This window comes from Canis lupus, chromosome 6, assembly GCF_048164855.1.
Source record: "Canis lupus baileyi chromosome 6, mCanLup2.hap1, whole genome shotgun sequence".
Taxonomy (NCBI): Eukaryota; Metazoa; Chordata; class Mammalia; order Carnivora; family Canidae; genus Canis; species Canis lupus.
Genome location: NC_132843.1, coordinates 61,612,660 through 61,627,977, shown reverse-complemented (window position 1 = coordinate 61,627,977; position 15,318 = coordinate 61,612,660). Strand labels below are relative to the sequence as shown.

The 15,318-nt window shown below is 35.0% G+C and overlaps 1 protein-coding gene across 9 annotated transcripts in view; it reads left to right on the top strand.

The window, feature by feature from the left end:
• Positions 1 to 15,318, top strand: part of PLA2G4A (phospholipase A2 group IVA) — a 150,685-nt gene that overhangs the window by 18,585 nt on the left and 116,782 nt on the right. For 6 of the 9 annotated variants that reach the window (XR_012033085.1, XM_072830845.1, XM_072830849.1 and 3 more), the window contains one exon: positions 9,753 to 9,855. Coding sequence is in view for 8 of the 9 variants with exons in the window: in XM_072830845.1 (XP_072686946.1) it covers positions 9,823 to 9,855 (33 nt within the window). In the remaining variant the exon portion in view is untranslated. Of the gene's footprint in view, positions 1 to 1,318; positions 1,574 to 9,752; positions 9,856 to 15,318 lie in introns of all 9 variants that reach the window. The other 3 variants (XM_072830847.1, XM_072830844.1, XM_072830846.1) reach the window with 1 other exon arrangement.

The window sequence follows — 15,318 nt, the reverse complement described above, 5'->3', positions numbered from 1 at the left end:
ACAGTGAAACTTTTAGGTTAGGTGTTGTAGCAACCATAGAATCTCATCCTTCTCCCGGGAGGGTTACTCTTGCCCTTTGTCTTAGTGGCTTCTTCTGCTTGTTCTATGGAGTCTTAACCCACAGTGTTCAGACTCTGACACTCTGATGTGTCAGCACAGTTTTCACTTTTCATTTTTATTTTGAAGCCTAGTTCCCTAGGTGCTGCCCTTGGGCCAGCATATTTCTGTTGTTAACTAGTGATTGGCAAATGTTTGCTTAGACATCTTGAGCAAGTAAGTCTACCTTGTGCTGTTTAATCAGCATGTGGCCTGGAGAATTTCAAATACAAGGAAACTACGAGTTCTCCCTGGTTTTTACTTTCTGCATTTGCAAGGCCTCACTCTTAGTGGGTATTTTGCTAAGTCCTCTGAGCTTTCTTCATAGGGGGTATAGTATTGCATATACACACAGCCTTCCAGACTAGGAATAAGTGGGCTTTAGCAACCGTGCTCTTTGCTTATCTCCTCCTCCAAATCTTGCTATTAAATTTCTAAAATGGTCTGCAGTTTTTGTAGTTCTTCCAACCAATATGGACTCGATGCTAGTAAAACTTCCCACATTGTTTGCTGCTGTGTCTCTATTTTTTTTTTAAGATTTTATTCATTTATTAATGAGAGACACACAGAGAGAGAGAGAGAGGCAGAGACACAGGCAGAGGGAGAAGCAGGCCCCATTCAAGGAGCCCGATGCCGGACTCGATCCCGGGACCCCAGGATCATGCCCTGGGCCGAAGGCAGGCACTAAACCACTGAGCCACCCAAGGATCCCCTCTCTATTGCTTTTGATAATATCCCTGGGCATGGAACTTTCTATATTTTGTTCCAAATACAGTTATTTCCTTCACCCTCAAACAGAAAGGCAACAAAGCTGTAAATCCACAGGACTGCTCTATCTTCCCAGCTAGAACTTCTATGCTGAAGAACTGGAGGATGGTAGATGCAGTTTCTTGCTAAAATATCATAGATTCTCATTGCTCTTACTGAAATTTAATAGATTTTTTTTAAAAAAATTGAAGTGTGGTTGATACACAATGTTATATTAGTCTCAGGTATATAACATAGTGATTCAACAAGTCTTTATGTTATGGTATATGCTATGCTCACCACCATGTGGCTACCACCTGTCCTAATATATCACTATTACAATGTATAATTATAAGGCACAATTATATGCCTTAGCAGACTTCTAAAAAATAAGTGCTTTTGAGGTGTTCCATGTCCTTTGATTAGTTTCCAGAATTGATGTTTATAACTCTGACCAATTTTATCTGCCTTTTAGAAAGAAGATTTCCTAAGTTCCTCATTCTGCCATTTTGGAAGTTGGCACACCTACATGTTAAATTTCAAAGTGAAACTTGAAAGTGGAAGCTTTGGTCAAGACTCTATGATAAAAGAACTAAGAAATCAAATACTAAAGTAGTTTGTGATACAGCCTGTCCTTTTACATTTTGAGTAAAGCAGGTGGACAAGAACAGTATTTAACTCTCAAATTACATGCCACCTACTTCACCAGTCTTAAGGCTCAGAATAGCAGGTATGTGGGGAGGACTTTGAGAGGGTTTTGTGTTGTTGTTTGTTCATTTGGGAGAGAACTGGTTGGAGTAGAATCCTTTTGGAATCCTTCCTTGGTGAGGAGATCTGGAAGAAATATACCTCCTAACCCCTAATCAAGAGAGGGGCCTTTAAAGAGACTACTCAGTCTATCAGAGAGTTTAATATGCATGTCCTACATAGGCTGGTGTCTAGTTGGGCCTGAGAAACATAAAGGGCACAAGTAGCTGAATGGAGAGTTTCATTTGGGAAGCAGTTGTACTCTCTCTGTTGAGTATTCTCTGTAGACTGAAGAGAACTGGGCAAAAGGATCTTAAATCCTATACAGAGGTTTTGCCTGGTAGGGTGAAAGAACCACAGAAGAAGACCTGTGGACATAGACCACAGGGTGCATGGGGGCTTAGAAGAAAGTATAAGCCTCCAGCTATAATAGAGATGCATTGCTACATTCCAGAAAATACAAGGAAGATATCTCAAAAGTAGAGCATCTTAGAAGAATCTGCAAAAGCATCTATTTATGAGAAAAAGAATCAGCTTTAATATATACCAGGCACAGGGTTCACAAAGCCTGCTTATGATAGTATAGTGAAGTAGTAACTTTCTTGCTCCTGTATCTTTGCCAGCCTTCTCCAGCTAGGAGGTGTTAAAAACCAGAGTTCATGGGTTAGAAGGGTTAGGCTGTAGACAGAGGCAGAGAGAAGCCAATGACCTTATCTTTCCCTGCTGTAGTTGCAGAGGAGAAAAATTTCAACTCTAAATCAAGTTTAATTTTGGATGAATACATGGGCCTAGCATTTTAATTTCTAAATAAGCATATTTAGAAATTATATATATTAGAAATTAAATTAGAGATTAAATATATGTATATATATAAATTAAATATATATAAATATATATGTGTGTGTGTATATGTATATATATCTCCAATTTTTTAGACACATTCTGAGGCTGACCACGGTTTCACCAAAGTAGGAGAAGACATAGCCCTGAGTGGATTTAAAGAGCAAAAGAATGTTTCTCTAGGATTAAATGCCATGAATCATATATGTTTACTTTCTACCTTTTATTTTATTTTTTAAGATTTTATTTATTTATTCATGAGGGAGAAGGCAGAGGCATCAGCAGAGGGAGATGCAGGCTCCTCACAGGGAGCCCGACGTGGGTCTCGATCCCAGAACTAACTCCAGGATCATGCCCTGAGCCAAAGGCAGACGCTCAACCACTGAGCCACCCAGGCGTCCCTATCTATTTACCTTTTCATTTCTAACCTAATAGACATGGACAGTTAGCTATTATAAACATATCTCCTGCTTTTAGCTTTAATATTTGGGCTGTCTCTGTCCAGATCTTCCTGCAGGATACGGTAGTAACCGTGGTGGTGAATAGTTAGGTGGTGAGCACAGTGATTATGAATGGAGTTGCTGGAAATAAGAAGAGGAAATAAAGCTGCTGACACCAAACTTTGGGTGCTAGCAACACATTTCCTCTAAACATTTTGAGTACGAGTCTCATCTCTTCTGAAATATATTAGTTCTGCTTTTTGAAAGAGAGAGAGAGAGAGATTTAACATCCTTGGATATTAGGAATGAAAGAGAGAGACCTCAAAATAGAGTGCCAGTACTACATTGTAAATTTCCTTCATACAGAAACCTGACCGTGTGTAATATTCATCCATTCATCCATCCAACAATATTTATTCTGAACCTACTACATTATAGGCTCTGGGCATTAGGGATAACTCTATGAATAAGACAAATGTGATCCCTGACTTTATGCATCCCTTAGTTCTCTCAGGAAAGGCAGACCTTATTTAAGTTGAGTGAAAGGCTTGAGGGGGAGTGCAAAGTGCAAATGGAATCAGTAATAGGCAGACCAGACATACTTTGAAGATCATGGAAGGTTTCTCTGTGGAAAACACACTTAAGCTGAGTCCTGAAGAATGGGTGACTGGGCCTCCCCTCTATTTCCAACCTCACCATTCATGAGTCCCTCATCTCTCAGTTTTTCAAACAACCTGCCTGGAACACTATATTCTGAACCCACTCCCTCCTGTCCCTCCAAAGCTAGCTATTTTCCAGAGCCCAGACCTCAGATTACTCTGTAGTTCTGCTTTTTTGCTCACTTCTCTCATTTTATATATCTCTATTTCTAATTGTTTTCTTTATTTCTCAGATTACTTGTTGTCTGACTGCCCTCTAGAAATGAGGAAAGGGAATATATCTAACTTATTTCACTTTTGCCTCTCCAGACACTGGAATAGTTCTTGATACATAGGAGTTATGCCTTAAATATTTGTTGAATAAATGGATGGAGAGAAGTGGTAGGTTACAGCCATGAGTGAGCAAGAGTATGGCACCACTGAAGAAAGAAAACAGTATGGCCATAACATAGAAAGAAAAGGGAAGGATGGAGGGATAAGACTGAGGGAGTTGATAGAAATCATCTTGAAGTCATGAGACCATTAATTTCAAACTTCCATTGGTGGGCCATGAAATGAATGTAGTGAGCTACTATCAGATTTAAACACATGAAATAGAATATTTACTGGATATATTCTTAGGATATACTGTTCTTTGTAAAACTGTCAAATTTGTTTCCATATTTTGTTTATGTGTGTGTGTGTTGTGATATGAAAAGGTTTTCCTACTTTGGATGGCATAAATAGGTATGAAAGCCACACAATAGATATGAAAAAGATAGAAATATTTCTAATTTTAGAATAAAGGAATAAGAAACCACTGGAAATATTTTTGTAGAGGAGTTTCAAGATTCCTTTCCAACTCTTGACATTAATTATAGTGTTGTTGCTTTTGCAACATGTGAGTGTGAAGTACCAGGCTAGGCTGTAGTTATTGCCACCTCTAAGTTACTTTATGCTTATCCTAGATATATCCTTTCTGACCACAACACTATGATACTAGAAGTCAGCCACAAGAAAAAATCTGAAAAGACCACAAATACATGGAAGTTAAATAACATGCTATTAAACAATGAATGGGTCAACCAGGAAATAAAAGAAGAAATAAAAAAGTACATGGAAACAAATGAAAATAAAAGCACAATGTTTCAAAACTTTTGGGATGCAGCAAGAGTGGTTCTAAGAGGGAAGCTTATAGCAATTCAGGCCTACCTTTCAAGAAGCAAGAAAAATCTCAAACAACCTAACCTTGTGCCTAAAAAGCTAGGCAAAAGAACAACAAACCAAATCTAAAACTAACAGAAGGAAGTACATAGTAAAGATTAGAGCAGAAATCAATGATACAGAAACTAAGAAAGCAATAGAACAGATCAATGAAACCAGGAGATGGTTCTCTGAAAAAAATCAATAAAATTGATAAACCTCTAGCCAGACTCATCAAGGAGAAAAGAGAAGGGACCCAAATAAACAAAAAGCACAAATAAGAGAGGAGAAATAACCAGCACCACAGAATTATAAACAATTAGCATATAGTTTTTCATAATTTTGTAACATACTGGACAACCTAAAAGAAATGGATGAATACCTAGAAACATAAATGACCAAAACTGAACCAGGAAGAAACAGGAGATTTGAAAAGACTGATAGCCAGCAAGGAAACTTAATCAGTATTCGAAAAACTCCCAACAAACAAAAGTCTAGGATCAGATGGCTTCACAGGCAAATTTTACCAAAAATTTCACCTAACTTTTAAAGAATTAATACTTATTTTCAAACTATTCCAAAAAATAGAAGAGGAAGGAAAACTTCCAAACATTATCCTGCCAACATTATGCTAATAGCAAAACCAGATACAACTTTTTTAGTACAGGGCAATATCCATCGAGCAAAAATACAAAAATCCTCAACAAAATACTAACAGACCAAATCCAACATTACATTAAAAAAATTACCACCATCAAGTGGAATTCATTCCTGGGTTGCAAGGTGGTTCAATATTCTCAAATCAGTGTGATACATCACATTAATAAGAGAAAGGATAAGAATCATGTGATCATTTCAATAGCTACAGAAAAAGTATTTGACAAAGTACAAAATCCATTGGTGATAAAAACCCTCAACAAAGTAGGTTTAGAGGGGACATACCACAACATAATAAAGGCCGTATATGAAAAACCCACAGGAAGGAGTATCCCATGGAAAAAGGATAGTAAATGGTGCTGGGAAAACTGGACCACTTTCTTACACCAGACACAAAAATAAATTCAAAATGGATTAAGGGCCTAAATGTGAGACCTGAAACCATAAAAATCGCAGAGAAGAACACATGCAATAACCTCTTTGAGCTTGGCCATAGCAACTTCTCTCTAGATAAGTCTCCTGAGGCAAGGGAAACAAAAGCAAAAACTACTGGGACTTCATCAAAATAAAAGGCTTGTACATAGCTCAGCAAACAATCAACAAAACTAAAAGGCACCCTACAGAATGGGAGAAGAAATTTGCAAATGACATATCCTATAAAGGGTTAGTATCCAAAATACATAAAGAACTTCTCAGGGTGCGTGAGTGGCTCAATTGGTTAAACATCTGACTTTAGATTTTGGCTCAAGTCATGATCTCAGGGAAGGGGCAGAGAGACAGGGAGAGAGAGAATCTTAAGAAGGCTCCATACCTAGAGCAGAGCCCACTGTGGGGCTTCATCTCATGCCCTGAGAAGGGATGCATGTGCCCCCATTTTTATTGCATTTACAATAACCAAGATATGGAAGCAGCCCATGTGTCCATCAATTTTTGAATGGATAAAGAAGGTGGTGTGTGTGTGTGTGTGTGTGTGTGTGTGTGTATACATACATACACACAATGGAATATTCAGCTATGAAAAAGGATGAAATCATTTGCAATTACATGGATGGAGCTAGAGGGTATAATGCTAAGCAAAATAAGTCAGAGACAAATACCGTATGATTTCACTCATATGTGGAATTTGAGAAATAAAACAAATGAGTAAAGGGGAGAAAGAGGGAGAGAAAGACAATCCAAAAAACAGACTTAACTATAGAAAACAAACTGTTGGTCCCCAGAGGGGAGGTGGGGTAGTGGATGGGTGAAATAGGTGATGGAGATTAAGGTGTAGACTTGTGGTGATGAGGACCTGGTGATGTATGGAATTGCCAAACCACTCTGTTGTAAACTTGAAACTAATATAACACTGCATGTTAACCAACTGAAATTAAAACAGAACTTAAAAAAAATTTTAAAGAATTAAAAAATTCAGGAATGAATTCCTTCTTTAAAAAATTTTAAAGAAGGAAAGCTTGCATGCATTGAGTATTTACTATGTTACAGGCACCTTTCACCATAATTAATTCATTAGTCCTCACTACAACATACAGTACATTCATAGTACTATTTATGGTGAATACACTGGATCTTAAAATGTGAATCTGAAGTTTGAATTGAGGTCTTTCTAATCCCATATCCAGTGGTATTTTGACCAAATTATGCTGCTTCGATGAAGAAAATAATATGATTTTCCCTCAGGCATTGTATCCCTGATAGTATCCTGGCATTACTGTACAAGCATATGGGCTTTTCAGCTTCTGGAAAGGGAATTCTCAGGAATCACCAGTGATGCAGCAACATAAAGGCTTTATGCTCTTGGGTCTAGGAGCTTCACATGGCCTATCACGTACTTGAAAGAAGAATTCTGTTAAGAAATTGCTTCACTTCTAAAGGGTTGGTAATATAGGGAAAATGTACATTTTCATTAAGATGAAACAGTACATTATAAGAAGATAGAAATCAACTTTTAGTAATTACAAAGTAAGTGATTAAAAGAAATGTTTTATTTAAAAAATATTTTTTTCTAGTAAAATTAATGATTCTTGATGAACCAGAACAAGAACAAGGAAGAAAGGAGATTTTCATTTTATACAATTTTTAAATAGAGAACTATGAGTGATTTTTATCTTTCTTATAATATAGCTTCATGGTTTTCATATTACAAATAATGAAGCCAGAGTGGTAGAAAAAATGCAAAAGACACATGTGAAAAAGGACTATTATCCAAAATATACAGAACTCTTAATATTTAACAGAAGATTAACAGCCTGATTTTTAAAATGGACAAAAGACCTTAACAGACACTTCACCAAAGAAGATAGATAGGTGGCAAATAAACATATGAAAAGGAGATCACATCATATGTCATCAGGGAAATGCAAATTAAAACAACAGTGAGATTCCACTGTATACCTATTAGAATGGCCAAAATCTAGACTGCTGACAACATACACTGTAGGTGAGGATGTGAGCAACAGAACTGCTTGCTGAGTATTGCCGGTGGGAATGCAAAATGGTACAGACACCCTGAAAGATAGTTTGGTGGTTTCTTATAAAATGAAACATATTCTTCTATTTGATTCAGCATATAGAAGAATATATTTGCCCCTTGATATTTACCCAAAGGAAATGAAATCAATCTTATGTCCACAGAAAAAGTTGTACATAGATGTTTATAGCAGCTTCATTCACAATTGCTAAAATTTGGAAACATCCAAGATGTTCTTCAGTAGGTGAATGGATAAATCTAAAAAAAAAAAAAAGAGTTATCAAGCCATGAAAAGACATGGAGAAAATGTATTAAATACATATTACTAAGTGAAAGAACCCAATCTGAAAATCTGAAAAAGCCAATGTGAAAAATCACATACTATGTGATTGCCACTATGTGACATTCTGAAAAAAGCAAAACAATGGAGTCAAGTAGAAAGATAGGTGATTGCCAGGGGTTGAAAGATAAGGAGGAAAGAATAGACAAAGATTTTTTACGGTGTGAAAATACTCTTATGATACCATAATAATGGATACATGTCATTATATATTTGTCAAAACCCATAGAATGTAGAACAGGAAGAGTGAACTCTAAGATAAACTATGGTCTCTGGGTGATGATGATGTATTAGTGCAGGTTTATCAGTTGTAACAAATGTCCCACTATAGTAGGGGATGTTGGTAAGGAGCGAGACACTGCATGTGGGTCTGGGGGGCAGAGAGTATATGGGGAGATCTCTGTACCTTCCTCTCAATTTTGCTGTGAATTTAAAATTGCTCTAAAAAATGTTAAGCCTTTAAAAATAAAGGCACGAATAGATAAATAGATGCTATTCTTTTTGCTTAAAAAATGATGAAGTGAATTTAAAAATTCAAAGGCACTTCATGAGATCCCATTTGTGTAAAAACAAAATTCAAATTCTTTCTTTTCCTTTTTACTTTAAATATATGAATATGCGTTGGATAGTCTGGAAGGCTACACATCAAAATGAAATCGTGATTATACTTTATTCTTGATTTGTTTCCATAGTTCATATTTGTAAAATTAACCATGAGTTATTTTGTATAGCTCTAGAAATGTGATGTTTAAAAAGAAAAGAAACACTTTAAAGTTTTAATACATTTTATTCTGAAATAAAAATGTTTTAGAATTTATGTATTTATCATAAACAACAAAGGCATTTGAAAAGATGTTCCAAATTAGATGTGACACATATAGAATACTAACATATAGGTATATATTGGGGGAAAATATCTATGATGGAAGAACAAAATGTTTATTGAATATTTTTTTAAATTTTAAATACTATAGAATAATTGTAGAAGAAAGCAAAGTATATAAAGTATTTTTTCATTATTTTTTCATATTTTTCATTCCTTTTTAACTGCTTCCAGATTAAACTGGTATTTTAGAATGAGTAAACTTTTTAAAAAATATCAGCGCTGAAGTGGAAATTCAATATGAATGTATCTTTAAAGTTCTTAACAAATAGCTAAGGTAAAAAATGTTCCTTTCTTATGAATTTGTGTTACACTGGCCCAATTGAGAAAACAATGACATGTGGCTTTTTAATGAGAAACAGTACAAAAATAATTTTAATTTTTTTGTAAGTTCAAGGAATGTCTCATGAAATACTTGGCCAATGCAAAAAAAAAAAATCTGGAGTTTCCTAATAACTACTAACAGAATAAATTTGAACAAATAAATATGGAAATTTAGCTGTACTATCAAAATATGTTTACCCTTTCCCTAAGTTATGTGTGTATACTCGGTCATGTAAACAATTGGGAACTCAGTCTATCTGGTTCCCTTGGGTGGACTTTTACTTCCTAAGATTCATATTTATCATAATTTAAATCTTAGAACTGCATCCAAGAGGAAGCTTAACAATAGTGATTGTTTATTTTGTAGGTTTTAAAGAAGCTAGAGTGCCAGAGAAGACCTTTGAAGTGTGAAGAGATTTCCTGTAATTAAAACCAAAATGTCATTTATAGATCCTTATCAGCACATTATAGTAAGTCACTTACTGTTTATATGTCCTTTCTGGGAGGGAGGGAGATATACTTCTGTGTATTGGTAGCATTGGCTAATAAAGTAAAAGTCTATGACAAATCCAGAACCAGAGATGCTTGGAGGGGAAAAAAATGCCAAAACATGTGTAACAATACAGAACTTCCATGGAACGATAAAAAAAGAGGTTACCACTTAGCAATGATCTGCCTATGGATGTTCTACCCTTACTACTAATAAAAGAATTATTGAATTGAAGGCTGTATTTTGATATGTGTTGCCAGGGTAAAGCATTCTGTAAACTTTCCTTTTAAAAAAAAAAAACAAAAAAAAAAAGAAAAAAAAAAAAGAAAAAAAAACCTTTCCTTTTGCTATGCTTAAACCAATAGGTGGTTAGTTTATAGTAAAGAGTAACCAAATTTTAGTATGTATTTTTCCAAAACTTAATTGGAAGTATACACCTTCTTTTTTGATTGAAATTGAGATCTAGTTAGGTTTATGGATTGGAAATAGTTTTTATGGATATTAAGGAGCAATCCAGAGTTTTATTATTACTTAAAATGAAGCACTTGTTCTCTTACCCTACATCCTTCTCTAGCTACCATCCTTTCTCTGTCCCTGCATGGAGAGCAAGGATTAACATACTACAGTTGTTTTCTAGTGTTTTCTTGTGCTCTATTCACAACTCAGATCATTAAAAACTGGACTCAGCTTTTCCAATTCACAAAAAAGCCTCCTCAGGGGCCTCTTTTGGTGCTGAATTCAAAGGACCCTTCAGTAACCACTACAACCCTTCCATCAACACCCCACCCCCACTGGTCATTCTCTTCTTTAAACTCTTCCAATTTTCAGATTTCTCTGTTTCTGTTTCCTGTTTTCTTGCAATTGGTTCCTTCTCAAGAACTTTTCTTTGTAAGCTGCTCTTTCTTTTGGACTTTTTTTTTTTTTGATTGAGGTTTAACATATATAAAGTGCATAAATCTTAGTTGTTCAGCTTGATGGATGAACCTATGTATTCCGCTCATGAAACCATCATCCAGATAAAAATACACAGCATTAAAAGTAACCCAGAAGAGTTGCTTATGTCCTTTCCAATCAATAAACTCCACAAGGTAACCAATATTTGACTTCTTTTACCATAGATAAGTGCTGCCTGTTTTTGGCCTTCATGTAGATAATCCATGAGATTCATTCATGTTGTTATAAAGCAGCAGAATTCTACCCTTTTACATTGCCATGTGATATTTCCTTATCCGAATATACTACAAGCTATCTAGTCCCCTGATAACTTATCATCTCCTCACTGAATGGCAGTGGTGCCTCTACTGTAAATCAAGCAGCCTTATGTGTGTAGCTTGATTTCTATACTGTTCTGTTGGTCTATTAGGCTTTATTATATAATGTCGATTGTATAATATGTCTACCTTAATTTCTGTAGCTTTGAGATGTATCATATATTTTATAATCAGTTTGTCAATTTACACACACACATACACAAAACTACTGAAATTTTTATTGGCACTATAATGATTTTATAGACTAACTAAGGGAGAGATGATATGATAATGTTGAATCTTCCCACCCATTAATATCCCATGAATCTAATCCAAAACTAATGTTATTTAGATTATCTTTAATTCTCCAAGGAGTGTATTGTAGTTTTCAGTATGAAATCTTTTATAGTATTCCCCACCCCCACACCTGCAATTTCAGTGTCTCGTGGTCAGACTTTATACAGAAGCAGATGATCCTCCTTCTGACATATCTTCAGAAGGTCAATAGTAACCTAACACTATTACCTCACAAAGCCTGTGTCGTTCACTCACTTCATCTCATCACCTAGGCATTTTATCATCTCATATCACCACAAGAAGGAGTGTGAGTACAATACAAGACACTTTGAGAGAGAGAGCACATTCACTTAGCCTTTATCACAGTATATTATTATAGTTGTTCTATTTTATTATTAGTTATTTAATTTCTTACTGTGTCTAATAGAGAAATTAAATTTTATCATAGGTATGCGTGTATAGGAAAAAAACAGTATACAGGGAGTTTGTACTATCCACAGTTTCAGGCATTCATGGTGGGGTGGCAGGGAGGTTGCTTGGAATGTATCCCCTGAGGCTACAGAGGGATTACTATATATCTTTTTTTAACTGTATTTCTTGATAGTTGATGTTTTAGTGTCATTATATGTAGATTTTATTTTCCAATTAGTTTGCATTCATATCAAGATACAATTGATTTTTGTAGATCCAGTAAATTTACTGAATTTCTTTATTAATTTTAATAGTTTTAGATTCTTTTGGATTTTCAACTTATACATTACTGTTATCTGTGAATAATGCCAATTTTATTTCTTCCTTTTAAATTTTTAAATATTTATCTTTCAAGCTTTATTAATTGTAGACCATCTACTTTAGATGTAGCACATAGGTTTGGAAATACCATATTTTCATAATTGCTAACTGAAAAATATTTTTATTTCATCTGTCTTTTGACTCATGGGATACTTAGACACGTTTTATATTAATTTTCAAACAATTGTCTTTGATTTCTAATCTAATACCAGTACATTCAGAGAACATACTCTGCATGATTTTCTGTTGTTTGTAATATACTTATAGATAATTTTGGCCTAGCATATTGTCTATTTTGCTAAGTGTTCCATGTACAACAATATGTTTCATTTTCTACCTTTGCTTTATGGATTTTGAAGATATGTTATTAGTTCATATAACTTCTGGATGATATATTTTTCTGTCTAATTGATGTTTTATCATTGTAAGTCCTTTTTTTATCTCTAATAACAACTTTTGTTATTAGATTAAATTTTACTTTGTCTTTTATTATTTTGACCCTTTCCAATTTCTTTGATTAGTGTATGCATCCTTTTATGTTCAAATTTATACTTTTCCTTATATTTAAGGTGTGATGTTTGTTAAAAGCATATAATCAGAGTTTAAAATGAGATGATCTTTGTTTTTTGAAACAATATCCTACTTTCCACAATTATGGTTTTCTTTTTATTTTTTTTTACAATTATGGTTTTCTATACATGTATTTAAACAATGAAATAAAATTGTTTTTTGATATAAATGAAGTTTCTATATGTTATGTGCAGATTAATTTCTTTCTTACCCCACCACCTCAAGACAAGTTATGAATTCTATAACTCTCAGAGAATTTAATCAATGTGTGCATTCTTAAACTTTAGCATGAAATTCAGCACTAAGAACTGAAAAGGAAGAAGAAGGTAAGGTTAAGGTCTATAACCCTGAGCTTAAGACAAAGACCAACAATAATTTTGAATGCTAACATTTGAACTTTCAATTCATTCTGCCTCTAAAAATATTTTATTTTATTTTTTCCCTGAGCACTTAAAATTATTCATTGTTTGCCCATTGTGTACCACTCCCTGTCAGTTGTGAATAGGTACTGGGGTTGCAAAAGTGTGTCAGACATATTCCCTGAACTGACCTTATGGCTAGCAGAAAAACCATTCATCTAACACTAACCGTACTTTTAGAAAGGGCTCTGATTAGAGACAATGAAGATTACTCTGGGAATTTACAACATGAATAACTAATAATAGGAATCCTCCTGAAATTCCTAGTGGGAGTGACGTATAAGCATAGACCTGACAGTTTAGTACAAGTTAAGTGGAGAGGGAGAACATTACTTCTTTTCTGGATTGGAAAAAAGCAAATGTGAGGTAGTCTGGAGATGAGAAAGCTAACTTACGAAAATGAAAGAAGTTCAGTATGGTTGGAGTATAATACACTTCAAAGAATATCCTCATTTCAAATGTCCTTCACTCTCCTACCTAAATCTGACCAGGTCTTATTAGTGACCACTGTACAGTCCCCACACATCACTTGTCAGATGACCTTGTGAACTGGCCATTTAATTTCTCCTTTTAACATGGCAGAGTTTATTTAAAAATCAAACTGCTTCTGGATATGTTAAAACTCATTGCTGTCACCTTTTCTAGCAAATTTGAGCTAGAGCTAAATATTTAGGACATAGTAATTGCCTATGTGGCATCATGATATGATGAAGCATGCAAACCACAGATCTGTATCACAGTTTGTTACCTTTCCCAGTGTCAGAGTGGGACATTTATAGCACTTTTAATTGGGGATCCCTAAGAGCTTTGTAGTTTTGCTCTCATTCTTTCTGTGTATGTATGAAGAAGACTGTGAGTGTGTATATCTATGTAAATTGTGTTAGTGACAAAATTCCCTGTTCTAGTTTCCACAGAAAGATACTTTTCAAAATCTATGTAAGTCAGCATACTCAACACAGAACAATTTTAGTAAAAAGGAAAAATGGGGCAAACTAAGTCAGCTAACTTGTAATGAGTGGTGCCAGACTGGTCAACATAGTTTTGGGTGCCTCAAGGCACACAAGATAGGCCTTATTTTCACTACACCTGTGATGCAGTGACATGTTGGGGAATCCCATGGGCTGATGCAGCAATTGACAGCCAGCAGGTTCTCTTTCTTCCAGGGCTGGCTTTTAGGAACTTGGTACAAAATGGAGTGATAAACATATCGCAGAATTCAGTTTCCATATGATTAGAGTCATTGTGAATAACTTCCTAGCCTGAAGGATGTTTATGTCTCCAGGATTTATTGAAATTCTCTTGGACCAATTTTACAAGGATAGGTCAAGGATAAATCATTTATAAAAATTTCCATCTTTTTACTCTGCAAATGAGTCACTTCCCTGGAGTGAAAAAGAATCCACACCTCTTCCCACCACTTATTAGCAATGGAGGGCCACTGTCCCACATCCACAGAAACTAAGGTTGTCTTCACATTAGACATAGCCAACCACATGGGTAGGCTAGCATGAATGCCTGCTAAAATACAGGAGCCTTTTGAAAAAACATCTTTGTGGGGTGACTGGAAATTTTACCAAGAAGGTAGAAAGATACTATTCTAGATTATTATAGTAACATAGTGGGGGGTGAGCAACACTGGGTAAGTAATCAAAGAACTAGTATTCTAGTGGTAGTTCCTGTCTTCAGTTACGTGCTCATGAGCACTTAAACTGAGTTTTAGCTCCTTCTTGTGGAAAACAGGGTATGAATAGTACCTGCTGTGTCTGCTTCACAAGGTTCTTAGAAATAATAAGTTATTATGTGTATAAAGTATTCTCTAGACACAGTAAAGAAAGTTCTTTCCAGCCAAGGGACATCTGCTATTGAGAAATAAAAAACAAAACAAAACAACAACAACAACAACAACAACAAAAAACATAAAGGTGGCAAAACTCCTATAGCAAAAGCCTAGCACTGTGCAAAACTAATAATGAGTTTTTATGAAATAGCGTATTTGTTGTTGTTTTGTACAAAAGTGAAAAAGAGGATGGTTAGTGATAAGCTTCTAACCTTTCCCTGATACCAGTTATTCTTTAAGGTGCAGTCTATGGAATTTTCGACTTAAAACAGGAGGGT